At 39.9% G+C, this 24999-nt stretch overlaps 2 protein-coding genes across 2 annotated transcripts in view; both read right to left on the minus strand.

The window, feature by feature from the left end:
• LOC311287692 (uncharacterized protein) overlaps positions 1-24999 on the minus strand; it is a 412610-nt gene that overhangs the window by 282752 nt on the left and 104859 nt on the right. The gene's annotated exons all lie outside the window — the stretch shown is intronic.
• LOC311287683 (uncharacterized protein) overlaps positions 2611-24999 on the minus strand; it is a 107749-nt gene continuing 85360 nt past the window's right edge. Inside the window, exons 13-21 of the mRNA XM_084404690.1 lie at positions 24218-24640; positions 22796-23212; positions 8447-8701; positions 8117-8359; positions 7686-7943; positions 5412-5714; positions 5070-5318; positions 4903-4986; positions 2611-4589 (exon numbers count right to left, since the gene is read on the minus strand). Of these exons, the coding sequence (XP_084260816.1) occupies positions 4523-4589; positions 4903-4986; positions 5070-5318; positions 5412-5714; positions 7686-7943; positions 8117-8359; positions 8447-8701; positions 22796-23212; positions 24218-24640 (2299 nt within the window). The 3' untranslated portion in view covers positions 2611-4522. The remainder of the gene's footprint in view (positions 4590-4902; positions 4987-5069; positions 5319-5411; positions 5715-7685; positions 7944-8116; positions 8360-8446; positions 8702-22795; positions 23213-24217; positions 24641-24999) is intronic.

Genomic DNA, 24999 nt, shown 5'->3' on the forward strand with positions numbered 1-24999 from the left:
ACAATTACAATAGGGTTTCAGCACTACGTGCTTGAACCCCTAATAAAAAGGGCCTAAAAAAGGCCTATAAAAAAAACGATAGGGTCTGAGCACTTGACGCTCGAGCTGCTGCTTCCAAAAACTTTATCAGGCCTTTTAACGTGTGCCTCGGAGAGGAGAAAGTCACTTTTGTGCATTTTCAGCTCATTTATCATTGAAATGTGGTGATTTTTTTTTTTTTTTTTTTTTTTTTTACCTTTTAAACTGTCATACCTCGACTGATAGCCCGATCTCCATAAAAGTGTGCACGCTTCTTTAGAATAATATGGCGCACATGCACAGCTAATTTGGTGAAGTTTTGCGCAGAGCAGACCATTTTTCAGTCATTTAAATATCATTTTGCATAGGATAACACAGAGCACTTCTTACCTTTTTGACAGTTAAAGCGCCACCAATGGCACGACGTCCATGAAAGTTTCCAAGCTTCTTTGGGATCACGTGACGCATGCGCACGCCTGATTTTGTGAGGCTGTATGCAAATCAGGCAGGAGGAGGGCTGCTTTCAGCCATTTCATGGGTTTTGCCATAGGAATACATCATTTTGACACCTTTTTAACCGTTATAGCGCCACCAAGTGGCCAGTTGCCACGTCCTTTTTCACGTGACCACAGAATGAGCTCTCACACAGGTATGCTGAGTTTGGTGAACATATCTCGTTCTGTTCACGAGTTATAGCCAATTTAGTAAAAGGGGCCCCTCCCACTTGGAACGTTTTGGCGGCCCTTAGGGACCGTGAACCGAAATTTCCAGTTTTTTTGATAATTAATGACAATCAGACTCCAGAGAATCTTGCTGCACTGGTTTGGTTCCGGTCGGGCCAAAAACCTAGGACTAGTTCGCGAAAGTAGGTTTTTAGGACTTCTCAGTTTTACGTGGAGAATGCTGCATCATGGGAAAATTAATAACAATAGGGTTTCAGCACTACGTGCTTCACTACATGCTTGAACCCCTAATAAAAAGGGCCTAAAAAAGGCCTATAAAAAAAAAAAACCGATAGGGTCTGACCACTTGACGCTCGAGCTGCTGCTTCCAAAAACTTTATCAAGCCTTTTAACGTGTGCCTTGGAGAGGAGAAAGTCACTTTTTGCCATTTTCTGCTCATTTATCATTGACATGTGGTGATTTTTGGTGCCTAACGGTTGAGGAGTTATGAGCCATTTCATACTTTTGACCGCTGTAGCGCCCCCGTCAGGCCGATCGGGGCGGGCCTTGGTGACGAATAGCAGGACATTTAATCATAAGCAGGCCCATACATAATCTATGGACTTTTTCCTTATTTATTTTAAGACCATCTGAAGAATGGCTCTATATGGTAATATGTGTTAAACTGAACTAAGAGGACCTGAAGGGTAATAATAATGTTCAGCATGACACATTATTGCCCAAACAGTGAATTTTTACATGCATCTACACACACATACACACTCACGGTTCAGTGCCAGGCAGTGCTTGTCCATTTCTCAAAGGTAACAGGTAAGTCAATCTCTTCATTCATTTAATTATGGGTTACTTCTTTATCCTGAAATAAAACTTTTTAGATAGATCAGTAATGAGTATATACATAAACTTAGACGGTTCTAGAGAGGGACACTGTAACCTTCACTGTTTTTTCTCATTTTAAATTAAACAGAGGAGTAAAAACAAGAGTTTGCATTATTATACGCAAGGTTCGTCATTAATAAGTAACTATGCAGGAAGTAATGCAGGACTAATTGGTAGATCTACATTAACACTTCAGCTACTGCTATTAACTAATATGGAAACAAGCTTAACCAATCAGTAAGTAATATCAAATTTAGGACTCGAATTTAGATAGTTCCTTATTAGGTAATCAATAATCTATTTAATGAGATTGGCATCATTAAGAACTAATATGTAATTATGACAAATTATAAAGAATTACTAATTAATTACTAATCACAACAGTAACGTGTCTGTGACGTTAGCAATTGTGTTTTTTTACTCTCAACGTGTTCATAAAATTCATCACTAATTACTCGTGTTACCTAGTCACTATACAGGAACTACTAGTGATCTGGACCATTATACAAGTTGTTTTTCACTTTAAAATAATGGTCCAGATCACTAGTAGTAGTTCAGTAGTAACACCTGAGTAATTAGTGATGCATTTTGGAGCACAGACAGATGCACAGACACATTCAACATCACCTGAAAAACACTGAGATTGTTTCAGTGATTGGAGCCGTACTCCAGCGTGTCTGTGGAAATGAATCGTCATGGCAACAGCAATGATCATAAACTCTGAAGAGGAAAACACAAGTGCCCTTATCATCTCTCCTAATGTGCATCTCGATCAGATCGTCCTCTGTTTCTCTACCTTTGACAGTTGTTCAAAAGAACTGCTAAAATCAGATAAATTTGTTTTAAAAAAACTCAGTCTCCTCGTGAATGGCGACTCGATCTATGAGACCTAAAGAGAAAATAGCATGAAATAAAGTAGGACAGATCATGATTATCAGTGAAATTTATTAAATAATTGTACATTACATTAATAAAAGTCTAGCACAATATTATGCTTCCAAATGAATGTACGCAGGATATGACACAAAAATGAGAAAGCTAGATTTTATTTTTCAATCAGTTACAGTTTATGATTTTATCCAGAGAATTAATAAAGGTATTAAGTACTGCACAGGATTGAATACAAAAGTTATTAAAAAAAAGACATCTGAAAACCGGCCAAGTAACAGTGTGACACCTTGTAAACGTCCTGTTAACATTTGTAATACATTATATCTAGACTGCCTCAGTGCCATAACACTCAGGAAGAACTAGAAATCAACACTAAATCAAGTTTTACTCGCCTAACTGAGCAATCGTTTCAGTCGGAGGAATGAGGTAAGTGTGTTCTCCTGAGTAAAACGTCTCTCTTGTATTCTGTCTGCAGTAAACACTAGAGTTCAGGCAGTCAAACGGTTTCTACTCTTCTTCATGATGAAGAGGAGAAGATCAGGTAATCAATGGTGTAAATACATTACTGTATGTCCTTCAGTTTGGATGTTTTCATTATTAATGAGAGGGCAGTCATGGACTTATAACACAATGGTTGTGGGTTTGATTCTCAATACCGGCAGTAAACGACTGAGAGCGAGGCACCTAACTGTGTGTGTGTGTGTGTGTCTTCACTACTCACTGCTCCTAATGTGTGTGCACTAACTTGGATGGGTTAAATACAGAGGACAAATTCTGAGCAAGGGTTTCCAAACTGGGCCTTCGCGTCACTTCACTTTCCTTTCACTTTCACTTTAACAAATCATTGCTGCCCTCTACTGGAAAGACATTGAAATTGAAATGGAAAATTAAAAATATCAAAAGAATCTTTAGCATTCACAGAAAAATAATGCCAGTATTTATACATGCAAATCGCTCTTTGTTTTTAGGTGAAGTGTGTAACTCTAGCATCTACAAACAGTTAATCTGCAAAAATAAAATCTATCATCCATCCATCATTTATTCAGATTATGCTGATAACACACATACAGCAATATTCCAACAGCAGTGAAGCACGTCTACATCTTTTACAGAATAAAAGCTTAACCACATTATGGACTGGCAGTGTTGCAGTGTCAGGTTTTTTGAGATGCTCAAACAAGTTGTGCAATGTTACACACATCACCTTAAAACGGTTTACATCTAAACTGTTGCCATTTGTGAAAACGTGCCATAAATGCAACGCAAGGCCCACATTCAATGAAGCATAAATGTCTGGAAAACATTTTAAACACAGAGATTAAATAATCTCTCTCTAAAGGACTGAAAGCTGCATGCATGCTTCGGCTGTCTTCAATGATTAGATGAAAAAAGGGAAAAAAAAGACCAGAAATCCACATTATCAGTAAAGAAAACTAAGAAAACATTTTCATTAAAAAATAAGATTAACATAACATAATATTTTCATGACTCCAAAATAGACCACCAATTAATTTTAGGATTTGATACATGACATATCAAACTTGAGACCTTTACAACTCGCCTGAATTAAACATGAAAAAGCCTCAATAGCAAAAACACTGGATTGAAAGACTTTGCTGAAATATTTAACCTCGTTTTTATGTTAAACGATTCCAGTTAGCATATATTTACATACAAATACTAAAACTAGAAACTAAAACTGTCACTGAGAAAAATTACTACAGTATATTAACTACACTAAAACTAAATTTGAGCGAAAACTAAACTAAATTGAATATAACAGAAATAAAAACTAAATTCAGAACTATAACAGTTTAACAGTATAACTAAGACGGTTTACAGATGGATTTAGTCATTTTACAGAACAGTTAATGCAACATAAACCCACTGATGATTATGAATGAAGATGAAGATGAAAAATCTGCGGTTAGATTCATCTCTGGGACTCTGATGGGCCGATTCTTCAAAAGTGTTCACACCTGTTCTCATCTCTCTAGATCTGCACTGGTTGTTTCGCCTGCTTGTTGATTCCAGAGAGAGTTTATTATCATCACCAGATCTCAAATCGTGGGTCTGTGAGGAAGAGCTTTCTGGATTCAATTCTGTTGTTAAAGAGCCTACAGATACAAACACACATTGATATTAGAAACAGCAGCTGAAACAAACACACCATCACAAACATAAATCAGATTTGTAAACCAATGTTTTTTCAAAAAAATTGTTCCAATGTTTTAATTTCTTTTTAATTGATGATAAATTGTAGTATATAGCAAAGGAAAAGCAGAAACAACATGGCCTTGAATAAAAGAGAAATCACTTCAACTCAGAGATCGCAGTTTTATTTTTGAGCCTCATGTTTGTTGCTACTGTAAGACTTCAGCTCAAATAACTTGAGAAGGGAATGTGATTCTGTGACGTTCAGACACACACCTCACTGTCTTTATGTCACTGTTGCAACAGACGATACTGTAGATTCTCTGAGCCCCAGTGTCAGTGATGCTATTGCCACTAAAACTGCAGATCAAACAAACAAATCAGACAAAATGCAAAAAAATATTACATTATACTTCATACTCCTTTGTGTCTCAGTCACTAACTCAATGTTTTGTGCTTTGTGGAGGTTTGGGAGCAGCAGATCCAGGCTGGGATCAGTGAGACGGCACTGACTCAGATCCAGTTCAGTCAGTCCTTCAGAATATTCCAGAATCAGCGCCAGACCTCGACAGACCTGCGGCTCCAGAGGAGTCTGACTGAGGTCCACCTCGTCCCCCAGAGCTCGAGAGAGAGACTCCGCTTCCTTAGGACTCACATGAGCCAGAAACTGAAGCAGCAGAGATTTATCACAGCTGAAACACACAGAGAAAGAGATGATTCACATTTAGATTTATATTAGATTTCTGTCTGTTTGTGGATGAATGTAATCTGTTGATGTTCCTCACCAGAGTTTCACAGCATGTAACACCGGGAACAGCTGGTCCATTCCAGCTGTGTTAATCTCACAGTCCTGTAGAATCAGCTGTGTGTGTGTGTGAGCTCTCTGAATGACTGTGGTCATCACACGGCAGTCCTCAGTGGTCAGATGTAGAGTCTCAGAGTGTGTGTTTGTTGTCAGATCCAGAGCAGAACGACAGGAGAAGTCCAGCTTGTGTTGCAGGACGGAGAGCAGAACTGAGGAAAACTCCTGCTGGACGTCAGAGACACTGCAGCAGCGCAGCATCTTCAGTAACAGCAGCCTGTCAACCCTAAACACACACACACACACACACACATCATCATCAACACTGAACACACACACACACACACACACACACACACACACACATCAACACTGCAGCAGCGCAGCATCTTCAGTAACAGCAGCCTGTCAACACTAAACACACACACACACACACACACACACACACATCATCATCAACACTGAACACACACACACACACACACACACACACACACACACACACACACACATCAACATCTTCAGTAACAGCAGCCTGTCAACCCTGAACACTCTCTCACACACACACACACACACACACACACATCATCAACACTGAACACACACACATCAACACTGCAGCAGCGCAGCATCTTCAGTAACAGCAGCCTGTCAACCCTGAACACACACACACACACACACACACACACACACACACACCAACACTGAACACACACACACATCAACACTGCAGCAGCAAAGCATCTTCTGTAACAGCAGCCTGTCAACACTAAACACACACACACACACACACCCCAACACTGAACACACGCAGACACATCATCAACACTGAACACACACACACCAACAATCAACAAACACATCATCAACACTGAACACACACATCATCAACACTGAACACACACACACCAACAATCAACACACACAAACACATCATCAACACTGAACACAGACACACACACACAAATTAACACTGAACACAGACATGCACATCATCCACACACACACACACACACACACACACACACACACACACACACACACACACACATCAACACTGCAGCAGCGCTGCATCTTCAGTAACAGCAGCCTGTCAACCCTGAACACTCTCTCACACACACACACACACACACACACACACACACACACACACACACACACACACACACACACACACACACACACACACACACACACACACACACACAACACACACACACACACCAACACTGAACACACACACACATCAACACTGCAGCAGCAAAGCATCTTCAGTAACAGCAGCCTGTCAACACTAAACACACACACACACACACACACACACACACCAACACTGAACACACGCAGACACATCATCAACACTGAACACACACACACCAACAATCAACACACACAAACACATCATCAACACTGAACACACACATCATCAACACTGAACACACACACACACCAACAATCAACACACACAAACACATCATCAACACTGAACACAGACACACACACACAAATTAACACTGAACACAGACATGCACATCATCCACACACACACACACACACACACGCACACACACACACACACGCACACACACACACACACACACACACACACACACACACACACACACACAAACACATCATCAACACTGAACACAGACACACACACACAAATTAACACTGAACACAGACATGCACATCATCCACACACACACACACACACACACACACACACACACACACACACACACACACACACACACACACACAACAAACACATCATCAACACTGAACAAACATCATCAACACTGAACGCACACACACATCATCAACACTGAACACACACACACACACACACACACACACACTGAACACAGACACGCACATCATCAACACACACACAGTTTTTTGCCCTATAAAATACAACTAACAAAATAATTTGTCTTTAACTAGTTGCAAAATAACGCAAGCTTTAATCCACAAGGCTTTTCTATCACACAGAATCTGTTGAATGTAACAAACAGGCCGAGAGAAAGAGGAGAAGAGAGAAATAAGGAGTTTCTCAAATGAAAGGCTGCATATCTCCACTTTCACGTCATTCAACACTGTCGAAGTCTGTTTCCATTTGAAGGATCTTTTTTCTTCAAAATATATGTTTAATATCAGATACTCTAGACTCCAGTGTTCAATGCTTCAGAAGGACTATTAAAGGAGGAACGCAGCCTTCGCATTGAGAAGCCTCTCCAGAGAGAAGCAGCGAGACCTAATGTGGGAGACGTGTCTGAAGAGAGGCACAATGCTCTCCAGCTCCTCCTCTGGTATGGAGGTCCACAGCAGGTCGAGTGAAACTGCAGTGCAGTGCTGCAGTGTGAAGCGCAGCGCCACACAGTGGACAGAGTCCAGATCTCTGCTCTGCAGGGTGATGCAGTTCTTCACTGAACTCAACAGACTGGACACACACTCGACAGAGCCGCTCTCATAGATCTCTGTGATTACAGACAGCATGAAGATAGGGCTCATCCTGTGTACACACACACAAATCATCATGATTAAAGATTGATCCTTTATATCATTTCTTATTCAGTTCGAGATTTTATGTTAAAATTAAAACCTTTAAATCTTGCCATTCATTTAGAGGTTTTATATCATTTCTAAAGTGTTTTTGAGATATAAATACTTTATTGAAGAGCTTACCGTTTAAACCGAATCCTGTTCAGAAACGGCAGCATTTCTCTGATGTTGCACTGAATGTTGCTCTTTCTGAAGTTCACAGTGATTTGCTGAATTCTGTGCTGCAGGAAATAGTGAAGCTCTTCCCAGCTCAAGGAACAGGAAGTCAGATCACCGCCCACTTTCTGCAGGAAGTGCTGAGTCAGTTCCTCTTCCTGAGCTTCATACACATATTCAACCAGCTTCTGGAGACTCTCTTTAGATGGTCTACACACACAGAGTTTAATGTTGTATTTCTATACCATGATAAATATAAGGTCAAACACTGCTGAAATGTGTCTTATAGTCTAATACCTGAGCATCACTGGGCCCTGGTGACACAGTAGGACACATAGAGAAACAGACGCCACCTTGCATTCAGTCAGGTTCAAACACTGGACAGTCCAGAGTCTCAGAAAGATGGCCAAACTGCTCAGGACTCTGGACCACTTCCTCTCTGACAGCCATTCACCATTCAGATCAAGTGTGAGTTCATTAATAGTGACAGGAGTTTGAACCCTCACTGACCTCGACACCTGCACTATTCTCAGCACCATATCACCACTCAGCCTAAACAAAACAATACACACTGTTAATATTAGCACGAAACAACATTTGAGATGATTATTCATAATCCTGTCTGTACCTGAGTGTGTGTATGTGTGTGATGTGTCTGAAGAGAAGCCTTGTTCCTCTTAGAGAGATGGCTTTAGGTTTTAGAGAGAGGTTGAGTCTGTCAGAAGAGAAACGTAAGACTCTTCCCACAGACCTGCAGGTTTTACTGGGTAAATGTCCTTTCAGACTGACGGAGAAGTAGGGGTGTGCGATATCATGATTTTTGATCGTGGACGTTTAAAATGTCTTCACGATCTGCTTTTGAAGAAATATCGTAGTATCGTGTTACAGTGCATTCTATCAGTTGCATTTCTGCCGCCTCTGTCTCAACATACTGTACAACGTGACATACACATTAATGCAGAGGTACGGGACAATGTAATTCACAAGTTCTCTATTTGCATGTGCTTTAAAGGGCACCTATTAAGCACAAAATTCACTTTTACATGGTGTTTGAACATAAATGTGTGTTGGCAGTGTGTGTACACAACCACCCTATAATGATGAAAATCCACCAAGTGCTTTTTTTTATCCCAATAAATCATAAACACTGTCTCAGAGCAAGCCGTTCTCAGATTCTGGGCAATGCGATGTACTTTTGCACAAGCCCCGCCTCCGACTATTGACAGACACTGCAGATTTAGCATAGACCCGCCCTGAGTGAGCTAAACACAGTCTGCCATTGTTTCAACGCCAGAGCAGCTGTAGATAAGAATGTCTCCTAAGCGATTGAGGTGTTTTGTTATAAGATGTCAGAATGAACATAGCAGTCTTCATTTACCCCAGTTGTTACTTGAGGATGATCTGTACCAACTGTGCGTGATCCAGCTTATAGTCTCCGCCGGAGCGATACTGGTCACGCAAGGGAGAGCGTGCACTTTATTACAGTTCATAGGTTACGGATAGTTACGGATATAAAGTTTGCCAGTTTATTAGGCTCCGTTACATAGGCCAGTTTAGAGGCTCCGCCCTCTGTGCCGGGAGCAGCAGCTCATTTGCATTTAATACACACTAAAACGGCGAGTTTTTCTCAGCCCCAAAAAGTGACAATTTAAACATGCTTAAAAATTATCTGTTGGGTATTTTGAGCTAAAACTTAACATACACACTCTGGGGACATCAGGGACTTATTTTACATCTTGTGAAAAGGGGCATATTAGGTGCCCTTTAAATCCTTGCCGGTTAAACATTTCATTCGCGTGCTGATGCGCTGTTCTAACATGTGCTTTTCTGAGCTCGTACACCTGAAGTGCACAGGAACTAACAGCCTGTCAAACAGTGCCTGGTTACTGGACTAAGTTATCTTAAGAGTGTCATTGTGCTAATACTGTCAAATACACACAAGGTTTACATAAACAGAGTTGGTTATGTCTAAAGTGAAAGCAAACATTTGAGAGAAAATCTGCTGCGTGTGTTATATGTGTGTATATTAGATGCGTTGTGTGCTGGTCTTAAAGTGTAAAGTAACCTATAGTTAACATGCTGCCGCTTGTCCTTAAAGGGATAGTTCACCAAAAAATATCAATTATGTCATTATTTACTCACTCTAATATTGTTCCAAACCTGTATTAATTTATTTCTTGTGCTGAACACAAAATATTAAGATTCTTTCTTCTGTTAAAAATAAAAGTTATTTTGAAGAATGTGGGTAACCAAACGGTTCCCAATGACTTAATAAAAACTATACACTGGGGACCAGCAACTGTTTGGATACCAACATTCTTCAAAATAACTTATTTTCAACAGAAGAAAGAAACTTATTCGGGTTTATAAGAACTTGAGGGAGTATATTATGACAATTTAAATTTTTGGGGGGAACTATCCATTTAATGTTAATAAAACCACAAAAAGAGAAAATCACTCACTGACTGAGAACTTTAATTGCAGCTTTAATAAGATTCAATGTATAATTTATACAGTGAAGAATGTAGTGTTTTAATTTCATATTTGTTCATTTAAATACTTTATTCAATGCTCTTGCTAAATACACAACTGAAAAAATAAAGCACTGTTTATTTCATTTGTATACTAAGTTGTGTAAAGTGTATCTTTGTTCTTATTTTTTTAATAACAAAGAAAATAATGACAAAGATTTTTATCTTCGCCACTTTGGCCAAAATGTCTGCCATTCTTTTTTTGTTTGATATTTTGTTACCTAAGGCGTTGTTTTTAAAATAGGGACATTAGTTTGGCTGTAATGCTCAGTCATTTGCAAAATAGTAAAACCAAAATAGAATCGTGATAAAAAAAATTGTGAATCGCGATTTTCCTGAAAAAATCGTGATATGATATTTTTGCCATATCGCCAACCCTTACGGAGAAGCCAAGAACCCCCAACAGTAAAGTCAACAGCTCTGGATTCTCTCTGAGCTGAACCACTTTAACTAAAGCTAACAAACACCGCTCAGAACAGCTGAAAAATATAACACATATGTAAGACTGGAAGAACTGGGAGAACTGGGAGAGAGAGCTACTCTCTGAGAGAACAAAGGAAATTAACATTTGAACTCCCCCTTGTGCACTATCGAGACGAAAGTCTCACCTCCGAGTCATCCTAATCTACATCTCTTTCCTTCATTCCCCCACTCCTTCTCCCCCATGCGAAGATCACCAAAAACTCAGAGTGCCTGTATCTTCCTCTATTGCTGTTCTATTACAAGATAGAAAGTCTAAGGCCTTCAATAGCCGTACAGCAAACCTAACTAATCTGGTGCCTCTTACACGTCAAACTAAGATTGCTGTGGGGAAAAGTAAGACTGTGAAGTTAGGACTCTTAAACATCCGCTCACTTAAAAATAAATCACTTCTAGTCAACGACTTTGTAAGAGCCACATGGGGATTAGTTCATCTGAAATAATAATTTAGTAAAATAATAAGAAAATATTTCATGGAAATTCATAAGAAATGTTTTGGTTTAAAATGCATATTTAGTAATGTTTAGATCTGATTATATTTAATTATTTTGATCTTCCAATCAGATCGCACTACGTCATAACGCAAGCGATTGGATGTATTTAGTTTCAGTTTGAAGTTAGAGACGTTGGAAGCAACAGTTTTTTGACCGTGCGTACCATGTCTATGTAACAGTTTTGTTTTATGTTTTTGAAGTAAACATTTAAAGAGAAGATCGTGGTTTGCTCGTGTTTCAAATACTGGTTACAATTTGACTGACTTCAAAAGGTGGTACAGAAGAATTGGACGCAAATAGGTGCCACTGCCACTACATAGTCAAAAAACTAGCTAATACGAAACGGCGCTGGATTACCTGGATAACGAGGAGGACGTGGCTAGCTTGTTGTCGAGGAAGCAGCGGATTGGACTTTAGCGCTGCAAACAAGACACAGAACCGGGTCAGTTTGCTCAAGAGACCCGCGACGGATCTACATGCACCAATCGGCAGCTAACGGTTGGTCGACCTGTCAGTTAACAGAGAAGTGACGCTGCGCGCTGAAGTGAGGACCTAATTCTTCAAAAGACGCGATACGGACGCACGAATATAATGAGTGAGTTTAAAAAAAAAAAAAAAAAAAGTAGATCACCTTCTCCCTGTAAAACGTATGCTTATAGCAAGCTCTGATGCAGTCAATGTGGGGTTATGGCGATCTTTAAGAAGTTGTTTTGCACTCGGTTTATCTAGAGCCATATCTTTTAAGAAAGTGTTTGAAACGTTTGCATACAACTAAAGCATTAACTCTGCAATTTGTAAGATGGCTGAGGAAGATGAACAAAGATGTATTGAGGATACAATGAAAAAGGGAAGGTCACATAAGCTGACAGAGAAGGCATTAGAAGAGAGATTGCAGAGGTGCATTGCACTGAGAAGAAGAACATTAGGAACTCTGACAAGCAAAAAAAAAGGAGTTAGAATTAATGATGAGTGATGCTCAAAATTTACAAAGGGTGAAAAACATGATGGAAAATGATTTTGCAACATCACTAAATGAGTTTAACCGTCTCAACAACGAAGTTGCAAATCTTTTGACTGAAGATGAAAAAACAGCTGATCAAGAGATCTGGTTTGAACCTAAAATGGCAGTAATTAGAGGTTTTATGAAAACTACAAAAAATTGGATTGCAGCTGAGCATGAACCCATACTGCCAGTGGAAAAGGTGCTGCAAGAAGAAAATGTGGTTGACTATCTTCAAGAAACTGTTAAACCAAATGACAGTGTTTCACAAGTGGGGGTCAGTGATGTCACACAAGCCAGCACACGTGGATCACAAGTCAGTCGCACCTCAGCTGTGTCACGAGTATCGTCAGCAAGAGCTAGACAGGAAGCAGAACATGCAGCCCTGCTCGAACGTGCTGCAGCATTAAAGAAAATCCAACAGCTTGAGTTTGAAGCAGCTAAAATCAAAGCTGAAAAGGAAGAGTTAGTGCTGGAAACTGCGTTAGCTGAGAGTAAAGCAAAATTAAGGGTGCTTAAAGAATATGAAAGATCTGAAGATGGTTTAAGTGGCTATTCGGCAGTACAAAAGCCACAAGGTGGACATGTGAAGGAAAGAACTAGCATTTTGCTTTCACAGCAAGCTAATACAAACACTCGTGTTCAACCACAAACACAGCACTCCCGAATACATCAATCTCAACCGGTCTTCAATTATGTGTCTAATGCTCAATCTAACGGAGGTGATGACATAATAGCGGTTATGCAAAAACAGAATGTAATCACTGAGCTACTAGTAAAACAACAGCAGCTATCTCATCTACCAACAAAGGACATTCCTGTGTTCAAGGGTGATGCGTTACAATACAAATCTTTCATGAGAGCGTTTGAGCACGCAATAGAGCAGAAAACCAGCAATGATCAAGACAAATTGTACTTCTTGGAACAATTTACAGCCGGTGAACCTCAAGAGCTTGTTCGCAGCTGTGCTCATATGATGCCAAACAAAGGCTACTGCGAGGCGAAGCGACTACTTCATAAGCACTATGGGGATGAATTACGGATTGCCAGTGCGTACATTGACAAAGCACTCAAATGGCCTCAAGTGAAATCTGATGATGGGAAAGCATTGAGCGCTTACGCAATGTTTTTGATTGGATGTCGCAATACTATGGAAGACATCGAATTCTTAGAGGAGATGGATAACCCAACCAACTTACGGACAGTAGTGTCTAAGTTACCATATAAACTGAAAGAACGTTGGCGTGCTGAAGCTTATGACATAAAAGAGCGAAGAGGCAGAAGAGCAAGGTTTGCTGATTTGGTGAGTTACATAGACCGCCAAGCTAGAATAGCGATGGATCCCCTCTTTGGAAATATCTCAGACAGCCGCCCAATCTCAAGTGGAAAGATTGACCAAAAAGAGAAGTATCATGGAAAAAGAGAGGTCCGTGGAAGCAGTTTCGCAACAAATGTTTTCACCGAAAGCAAAGGGCCTCAAGAAACGCATGTTAAGCCAGCAAATTCAATTAAAACTGTGAGTGCCTTTGAGAAGCCATGTTTGTACTGCCAGCAATCACATACCCTTGCCTCATGCAGCAAAATCAAACACCAACCACATAAGGAGCGTGTGGATTTCTTAAAACTGAAAGGCTTGTGTTTTGGATGCTTAGTTCCGGGTCATCTTAGCAAATTCTGCAAAAGAAGAATTGAGTGTAAAGAGTGTGCTTTAAAGCATCCAGACATTCTGCACATAATAAAGGAAGAAGGTTCTGTCTCACCTGAAAAGAAAGATGGTCGTCATGGAAGTGAAGTATCTTGTGCTCAAGTTTCTATTTTGCAAGAGTCCTGTAGCCTCACGGAGGCCGGAGAAGCAGAATGTGTGCTGTCAATAGTACCGGTGAAGATAAAATCGAAAAGGAGTGACAAGTGTGTTGAAACATACGCCTTTCTGGACCCGGGAAGCACAGCAACGTTCTGCACAGAAGACCTGCAAAGGAAACTAAACATTAAAGGGAAACCGACACGAATACTTCTTAGCACCATGGGTCAAGACAAACCTGGAGAACAGAAGCTCATTAACAGTTTCGTCATATCAGACTTGGAAGTGTGTGGGCTGGAAGACACCAAGTTCATTGATTTACCTAAGGTGTTTACTCATAGCAACATACCTGTTCACGCCGAGAACATACCTAAAAGGTCAGATATCCAGAAGTGGCCTTATCTCAATGAAGTACGCTTGCCAGAGATAGAAGCTGATGTAGGCCTGCTTATTGGAGCTAACTGTTCAAGAGCAATGGAACCATGGCATGTTATTAATGCTGAGGATGGAGGCCCTTATGCTGTGAAGACTGCCATTGGCTGGGTTGTGAATGGGCCTGTAAGAAAGGAACTGAATGATGCAATGAATAAAACGCCTACTTTTTCAGTAAACAGAATTTCTGTGATGGAGATTGAGAAGCTGCTGGTCCAACAGTATAATACTGATTTTCCAGAGCGTAACTATGATGACCGAGAGGAGATGTCTTGTGAAGACAAACAGTTTTTGCAGTCTGTGCAGAAAACCACAATTTTTGAGAACGGACATTACAGCATTGGACTGCCACTAAGGAATGAGAAGCTCCAAATGCCAAATAACCGTTGTGTGGCAGAACAGCGCATAGCCAGTTTGCTTAGAAAGTTCAAGAAGAATCCTGAATTTTTTGAAGATTACAAGAGCTTCATGGAGACCATCATTGAAAAAGGTTACGCTGTCCAAGTTCCAGTCCATCAGCTGAACCGTGACGACAACAGGCTGTTTTACATACCACATCATGGGGTGTATCACCCGAAGAAACAAAAGTTGCGGGTGGTCTTCGACTGCACAGCTTCGTTTCAGGATAGGTCGCTGAATAGCGAACTGCTCCAAGGACCTAACTTGACCAACACGTTAGTTGGTGTGCTTTTAAGATTTCGTGAAGAGCCAGTAGCTCTAATGGCGGACATTGAGTCGATGTTTTATCAGGTCAAGGTGCTGGAGCGTGACGCAGACCTACTCCGTTTTCTTTGGTGGCCCAACGGCAAGTTGAACGAGCCTGTGGAGGAATTCCGAATGACTGTGCACCTCTTCGGAGCCACTTCTTCACCAAGTGTTGCTTCATATGCACTAAAAAGAACTGCTGAAGATCACAAGGCTAATGTATCTCCAGAAGCTGTCCAGACAGTTCTGCACAACTTCTACGTAGATGACTGTCTGAAGAGTGTAGCTAAAGAAGAAGATGCAGTGACCCTGGCTAAAGATCTTCGTACCCTGTGTGCCAGTGGAGGATTCACTTTAACAAAGTGGATGAGCAATAGCAGGAAGGTGTTAATGACAATCCCTGAAGTGCATAGAGCCAGCGAAGTGAAAGACCTGGATCTAAGACATGACGCTTTGCCAGTCGAGAGGACCCTTGGTGTACAGTGGGACACAGAAACTGATACTTTCACTTACAGTATGAAGATGCAAGACAAGCCAATGACCAGAAGAGGCATTTTATCAGTCGTGAATTCTATCTACGACCCCCTTGGCTTTCTGGCTCCGGTTATCTTGCCCACTAAACTCCTGCTGAAAGATCTTTGTAAAGAACAATACGGATGGGACGAGAACATTGGCGGAAAACACGCTGAAGTTTGGAAAAGATGGATTGAAGATGTCAGTCATCTCTCTACCTTCCATGTGAGCAGGTGTTTGAAGCCTACAGATTTTGGATGCACTACAGTAGCACAGTTACATCATTTTTCAGACGCTTCTGAGTCTGCATACGGCACTGTGTCTTATCTGCTGCTAGAGAATAGCCAAGGTGAGAAGCATTGTGCATTCCTCATGGGGAAGGCAAGAGTGGCTCCACTCAAACTTGTCACCATTCCCAGACTCGAGTTGACCGCAGCAGTTGTCGCTGTCAAAATAGACAAGATGTTACATCAAGAGCTTCAAGTTCCATTGCAACAATCAATTTTTTGGACAGACAGTACTACTGTGCTCAGATATATTGACAGTGAAACTGCTCGTTTCAAAACCTTCGTTGCGAACAGAATCTCATTGATCCGAGAAGCAACCAAGCCATCACAATGGAAGTATGTCAGAACAACGGAAAATCCTGCAGATCAAGCCAGCAGGGGCCTGAAAGCTAAAAGTTTGACACAAGGAGGAACCTGGATCAATGGGCCGGAGTTCTTGCTGAACAATGAATGTGATTGGTCGGAACAGCCTGTGCGAAGAAAGGAAAGCCTTCAAAATGATCCGGAAGTCAAGAATGGAGCTACAGTCAACATGATCAAGGTTGAAGAAAATATGGAACCAATCGACAAACTGATCAGCTATTACTCAGACTGGCATAAACTAAAAAGATCAGTGGCCTGGATTTTAAAGGTGAAGGAAAATCTATGGAAACTGAAAGAGGAAAGAAAGGAAATATCAAGAAAGATCAGGGAAACTGAAAAAGACCCTGAAAAAGCAAGATCAAAATTAGAACAACAAATGAAGAAATTCAAAGCAACAGAAAATAAATCACTTACTTTGGATGATCTAGATGTCGCAGAATCGGAAATAATCAAATTCAGTCAAAGACAGCAGTTTGGAGAAGAAATCAAAATACTGGAGAAAGGTAAACAGCTCAGTCGCAGTGGTCAGCTGTTTAAATTGGATCCGATTCTTCAAGATGGCACGTTAAGGGTTGGCGGAAGACTCAACAAGTCTGCTATGCCAGACAATGCTAAACATCCAGCAATTATTTCAAAGCACAGCAGAGTGGCTACATTGATTTTGAGAGATATACACCAAAGAACAGGACACTGCGGACGCAGTTATGTCTTGGCACAACTGAGATGCAGGTACTGGATCCCACAAGCCAATTCTGCTGTTCGAAAGATAATCAACAAATGTACAGTGTGCCGCAGGATTAATGGAAAGGTTGGTGAGCAAAAGATGGCAAATCTGCCTGAAGATAGGCTCTTGCCAGATAAGCCTCCTTTCACAAATACCGGTGTTGATTTCTTCGGGCCATTTGATGTCAAGCGGGGCCGGAGTACAGTCAAAAGGTACGGCGTGATGTTCACTTGTCTCACTCTCAGAGCGGTGCACATCGAAGTTGCAGATAGCCTTGACACAGACTCCTGCATTAATGCAATTCGTCGTTTTATGTGCAGGAGAGGTCAAGTTACCATCATGCGTTCTGACAACGGCACAAATTTTGTGGCCGCTGAAAGAGAGTTGAGGGAAGCCATTCAACGGCTGGATAATGACAAGATTGAAAAGGCCTTGCAATCAAAGGGAATAAAGTGGATATTCAATAGCCCAGCTGCTTCGCACCAAGGTGGGGTTTGGGAGAGACAGATTCGGACTGTGCGAAGAATCCTTAACTCCCTTCTGAAAGAACAAGCAGTGAATGATGATTGTCTTCTGACAATAATGTGTGAGGTCGAAAGCATCATCAACGGTAGGCCGCTTACAACTGTTTCAGATGATGTGAATGACGTAGAACCTCTAACACCCAATCATTTACTGCTGTTGAAATCTCAACCCAACATGCCTCCAGGGATTTTCAGCAAAGATGACATGTACACAAGAAAGAGATGGAAGCAAGTTCAATATCTTGTGGATTTATTTTGGACTAGATGGACGCGGGAATACCTTCCACTTCTTCAGGAACGCCAGAAATGGCTAAAGCCAAGAAGAAACTTCATGACAGGAGATGTTGTGTTACTAGTGGATAGTTCTTCCCCACGGAACTCCTGGCTCATGGGAAAGGTAGTTGAAACGTTGCCGGATTCCAATGGAACAGTACGAAGAGTGAAGATAAAGACCAAGACCAACACTCTGGAAAGGCCTGTAAACAAACTGTGCTTGTTGGAAGAGGCGATGTCTGAAGAGTGAAGAAAGAAGAAACAAGTTGATAGTTTATGGACATTTAGAAATGGTTTGGCTCTTAGTGTTTAAGTTTATAATTGCTTAGTCTTCCTGTCTAACCAATTAGGGGCCGGGTAATGTAAGAGCCACATGGGGATTAGTTCATCTGAAATAATAATTTAGTAAAATAATAAGAAAATATTTCATGGAAATTCATAAGAAATGTTTTGGTTTAAAATGCATATTTAGTAATGTTTAGATCTGATTATATTTAATTATTTTGATCTTCCAATCAGATCGCACTACGTCATAACGCAAGCGATTGGATGTATTTAGTTTCAGTTTGAAGTTAGAGACGTTGGAAGCAACACAGTTTTTTGACCGTGCGTACCATGTCTATGTAACAGTTTTGTTTTATGTTTTTGAAGTAAACATTTAAAGAGAAGATCGTGGTTTGCTCGTGTTTCAAATACTGGTTACAATTTGACTGACTTCAAAAGGTGGTACAGAAGAATTGGACGCAAATAGGTGCCACTGCCACTACAGACTTAATAACCACAAACAATCTGGATTTTATTCTTCTAAATGAAACCTGGCTAGAAGACAGCTGCAGTGCAACAGTCCTCAATGAAACAGCCCCTCCTAACTTTACTTTTATGAGTGTCTGCAGAGCTGTTAAGAGAGGTGGGGGTCTAGCTGCTCTTTTTAAAGATATCTATCAATGTAAGCAAAAATCATTTGGGAATTACTTGTCTTTCGAATATCTGGGTATTGTGTTAAAAGGTGCTCCACGCATTTTACTTATCATTATTTACAGGCCACCAAATTACTCTCCAACCTTTGCTGAGGACTTTACAGAACTAGTATCGACAATTACATCAGAGTTTGACTGTTTTGCCATTGCTGGAGATTTAAACATCCACATAGATAATGCAGAAACCAAAATGGCAAAAGAAATCAATACTGTTTTAAAAACTTTTGATCTGACTCAGCATGTTCATGGACCCACACACAATCGTGGACACACTCTAGATTTACTTATCAGTAAGGGTCTAAACATTTCATCGATTGTTATTAAGGATGTAGCACTGTCTGATCATTTCTGTATTTTCTTTGATATACTGATCTCTCCTGCCACTGAAGCTAGATCTGTGTCTGTCAGGAAGAGATGCTTAAATGAGAACACTAGTGTACTATTTATGAAGGCTATATCCTTAACACCAAGCATATCTGCAGACTCTGTTGATTTTCTCCTTGATTCTTTTAACTCAAAAGTTAAAGGTGTAATTGATGATATTGCTCCTGTTAAAGTCAGGAAGAAGAGTGGCAGACAAAAAGCACCTTGGAGAAACTCAACAGCAGTGCAAAATATGAAAAGACAATGCAGAAAAGCAGAGCGCATGTGGCGGAAGACAAAACTTGTAGTCCATTATAACATCTACAAAGACAGCCTTCATGCTTTCAATATGGAACTAGGCAAAGCTAGACAGACTTTCTTCTCAAATATTATAAACAGCAATTTAAACAACACACGCACTCTTTTTGCTACTGTAGAGAGACTGACAAACCCGCCAAACCAGATTCCCAGTGAAATGCTCTCAGACAGCAAGTGCAGTGAGTTGGCCTCTTTCTTCTCTGAGAAAATCAACAATATCAGAAAGGTGATCAGCACATCCTTGAGTTGCACTGGGGTCAGACAGATCAGACCACCTGAGAAAGTAGTTACTATGTCTGACTTCAAAGAAATTGATGGCACAATTTTGGAAGAAACCGTACAGCACCTTAAAACATCAACATGTGCTCTTGACACACTTCCCACATCATTTTTCAAAAGTGTGTTTAACAGTTTAGAAGCAGATCTTCTAGAAGTGGTAAATGCCTCACTTCTCTCTGGGAGTTTTCCAAACTCCCTGAAAACTGCAGTTGTCAAGCCCCTCCTGAAAAAGAGCAATCTGGATAAGACCATATTAAGCAACTATAGACCGATCTCAAATCTTCCTTTCATAGGCAAGATCATTGAAAAAGTTGTCTTCAATCAGCTGAATAAATTATTAAGCTCAAATGGATACTTTGACAATTTTCAATCTGGTTTCCGACCACATCACAGCACAGAGACAGCGCTCATAAAGATAATAAACGATATTCGCTTAAATACTGATTCAGGCAAATTATCGGTGCTGGTACTACTCGACCTCAGTGCTGCATTTGACACTGTTGATCATAACATACTTCTTGACAGACTGGAAAACTGGGTGGGGCTTTCTGGGATAGTCCTAAAATGGTTCAGGTCATACTTAGATGGGAGAGGTTATTATGTGAGTATAGGAGACCATAAGTCTGAGTGGACATCCATGACATGCGGAGTCCCTCAAGGCTCAATTCTTGCGCCACTCCTGTTCAACCTGTATATGCTCCCAATGAGCCAAATAATGAGAAAGAACCAAATTGCTTACCACAGCTATGCAGACGACACACAGCTCTACTTAGCCCTATCGCCTAACGACTACAGCCCCATTGACTCCCTGTACCAGTGCATTGATGAAGTCAACAGTTGGATGTGTCAAAACTTTCTTCAGTTAAACAAAGACAAAACTGAAGTCATTGCGTTTGGAAACAAAGATGAAGTTCTCAAGGTGAACGCATACCTTCACTCTAGGGGTCAAACAACTAAACATCAAGTCAGGAATCTTGGTGTGACACTAGAGTCAGACCTTAGTTTCAGTAATCATATCAAAGCAATTACTAAATCAGCATACTATCATCTAAAAAATATTGCAAGAATTAGATGCTTTGTTTCCAGACAAGACTTAGAGAAACTTGTTCATGCTTTCATCACCAGCAGGGTGGATTATTGTAATGGACTCTTCACTGGACTTCCCAAAAAGACCATAAGACAGTTGCAGCTCATACAGAACGCTGCCGCTAGGATTCTGAGCAGAACCAGAAAATATGAACACATCACACCAGTCCTCAGGTCTTTACACTGGCTCCCAGTTAGATTTAGGATTGATTTTAAAGTATTATTACTGGTATATAAATCATTCAATGGCCTAGGACCTCAATATATTGCAGATATGCTCACTGAATATAAACCCAACAGATCACTCAGATCATTAGGATCATATCAGCTAGAAATACCAAGGGTTCACTCTAAGCATGGCGAGTCCGCTTTTAGCTATTATGCCAGCCGCAGCTGGAACCAGCTTCCAGAGGAGATCAGATGTGCTCCTACAGTAATCACATTCAAATCCAGACTCAAAACACATCTGTTTAGCTATGCATTTAATGAATGAGCACTGTGCCAATGTTCGTCCGACTGTTTGAACTGTACTGTATTTTCTGTATAAACTGTTTTAATTATTCTTATTCTTTTTATTATTTTAATTTCTTCTATGTAAAGCACTTTGAATTGCCACTGTGTATGAAATGTGCTATATAAATAAACTTGCCTTGCCTGCCTTGCCTTGCCTTGCCTTGCCTAAATTCCCATTCTTAGCAGATGTTTCCATGTGAAAATAGATGTTTCTATATAATGGAATGCAGCAGGGGATTCGGGCCTTTCGTATTTCAGATTAGCCCGTGAGGCTGAGAGTAAGACTCTCAGCTTCATGTATAATGTTGGGTTCGCATCTCTTCTAGATAAATCAACATGACCCAATACAATTGGAAAAAGAAATGAACAATGCATTGTATTTCATGTGTAAAAAATCTAAAGTCTCGTACAGAACGTGTTTTTCCATTCACTGCGCTACTTGTCCATTGTTTTTCAATTTAATCATGCACTAGATGGACGTGTTTGACCGCTGCGCTCGCGTCTCGCACAGGCCCTGTTCTAGGAGTGGGTGACTCGGGGGGCATTTCAAAAACTTATGTAATGTTAGTTGGTCACACTTGAAGTCCAGTGTTCATTTCTGAAGTCCACAGTGATTTGTTGAATTCTGTGCTGAATTGTGTGATTCAATTTATGAATCTTTTTTTTTTCTTGCAGATTTTTTCTAATGGAATTGTATAAAATACTAGATAATTTTTTTTTGCAATTTCTTTTAATACCTTCTTTGTCTTTTTAATGCTTTCTTTGAAAAATAAACTACTTAGTATCTTTTTATTCTATTTCTGACTCGAACAAATTTGCAAAGGTTGCTTTGTCCAGTGTAGACAGCTTTGAGCTGTGACAGCGCGGCATGACAACGTAGTGTCCAGTGTTGAAACATTATGAGTGTCAGGGTCCTGTCCCCAAACTAAGAATAAGATCAACCTGAGAGAACTGACACTGTAAGTTGTTGTAGATTCTCTCACCTCAGCTGTGAGATGTAGGACAGACACTGAAGGAAACTCTTCACTTCACTCTCTTCCTCTGAACATCCTCTCAGCTCTACTGGTTTCTTCTCTGTCTGGAGTTTCAGCACTTCCAGGAGGACGGAGGTCTTTCTCTGTGAGAGATCTATGATCCAGACATCAGGTAACTGGAAAACTGACTGTAATGCTGGAAGGAAACTCCTGCCTGTTTGAGTCTCATAGTTCTTCACATGTGAGTAAAGATCCAGCAGGAAATCACTCTGTTTAATTCTGTCAGTCTCTTGATAAGGAAAAGATGTGCAGACTGATGATAACAGTTTCAGCATCTGCTCTCCTGTCTGTGTCTCAGTCTCTGCTGCTTTACTGAAGAGTCTCAGAAGAAACCTGTTTTGAACACTTTCATTCAGATTAGAGAATCTGTAACAAAATGGAAATGAGAAATGTGAATAAATAGAAATATAACAGAACTTATTATAGCTATGACGTGACTAAATAATACAAATTAAAATAATGTGTTGTTTGTCTCCTGTTTTCAGCTCACATTGTTGTAAACACTTGATAAAAGCACATTAAATTAGTCATTAAATACTGACAGAGTAATTAACACTTTATAATTAATACATTTTTCCCCAAATATATTTAAAAAGTATTTACCATCTCACTTTTTCTTAATTCCTAAAGTGTTTAATTAATGGACAACATTATGTGTCCTGAAATGATCAACTTACATTTGAGACTATTTTTCTAAGCTCAGCAAAACAATGGACTCTATTCAAATGATCCATTATAAACTATTCCAAATCATTTTCATCTGTTTTCTTTGCTGTGTAAAGTTGTTAATGTCTCAATGATTTGTATTAAAATATTACATAACAGCCTACAGTTATATTCAAAGAAGAACATTTCTATTATTTTGATTATGACAATGGAAAAAACTGCTAAAACCAAACAATTAATGGAGGAAAATGTACTTTCAGAATGTAAGTGACAAAAGGAGAAAGACGCTATTTGGTTCAACAGTCGTGGACAGATTCTTCACCTTTTATTTTGTTCAACTTGATTATTTTTTATTGCAGTTTTTTTTACATTGTTCTTGGTTTTAATAGTAAAATTTCTAAACTTTTTAAGGACTGAATTTGTCCTTAATGATTGTAATATAGTATTTTATATGATGTGTGCATTGAATTGTGTTATGAATCTAAAACTTTCCCTTGCTGTATTAAAAATCAATATAGTAAATTAGCAATGTATTTCCAAATTACACCCCAATCCAAAACATGCATAAACAAAATACATTTTCTCATCAATGCCTTCCTAAAACATGTTTAATGATGAAAAAAATAAAATAAATAACATCATGAATATCAATGCCTGAGTCTCTGAGAGTTAAATCAACAATCAAAAGCATGTAAGATCAGGTACCTCAGCTGTGAGATGTAGGACAGACACTGAAGGAAACTCTTCATTTCACTCTCTTCCTCTGAACATCCTCTCAGCTCTACTGGTTTCTTCTCTGTCTGGAGTTTCAGCACTTCCAGGAGGACGGAGGTCTTTCTCTGTGAGAGATCTATGATCCAGACATCAGGTGACTGGAAAACTGACTGTAATGCTGGAAGGAAACTCCTGCCTGTTTGAGTCTCATAGTTCTTCACATGTGAGTAAAGATCCAGCAGGAAATCACTCTGTTTAATTCTGTTAGTCTCTTGATAAGGAAAAGATGTGTAGGTGCAGACTGATGATAACAGTTTCAGCATCTGCTCTCCTGTCTGTGTCTCAGTCTCTGCTGCTTTACTGAAGAGTCTCAGAAGAAACTTCACTTCATCGCTGATATTCCTAAATTGAAACCTGTTTCCAAAAGAAAATTAAGATGTTTTATGTATAGCAATTTATCTTAAGGGACATTTTAATATTTAAATATGAATTAAATATAATGAATAATTGTGTGTCTGATTGGTCCAGTCGGCACATATGAATAGACATTTCACAAAAGTCTGAAAGAGGTCACACACACACACACACACACACCAAACGAGAAGCGCAGCGATGGGTCTATTAAAATTGAAACACAGTTTTCTATGAGTGTACGAACACCGGCAGCATCACTCGACGTCTGTCCGCGGCGCACAGATACAACACTGTTCATAATCCTACCGCACCACTGAACATAGTTATTAATTCAAATACATTAAATTTGCCCAGAATTG

Source organism: Rutilus rutilus, assembly GCF_951802725.1.
Source record: "Rutilus rutilus genome assembly, chromosome: 1".
NCBI lineage: Eukaryota > Metazoa > Chordata > Actinopteri > Cypriniformes > Leuciscidae > Rutilus > Rutilus rutilus.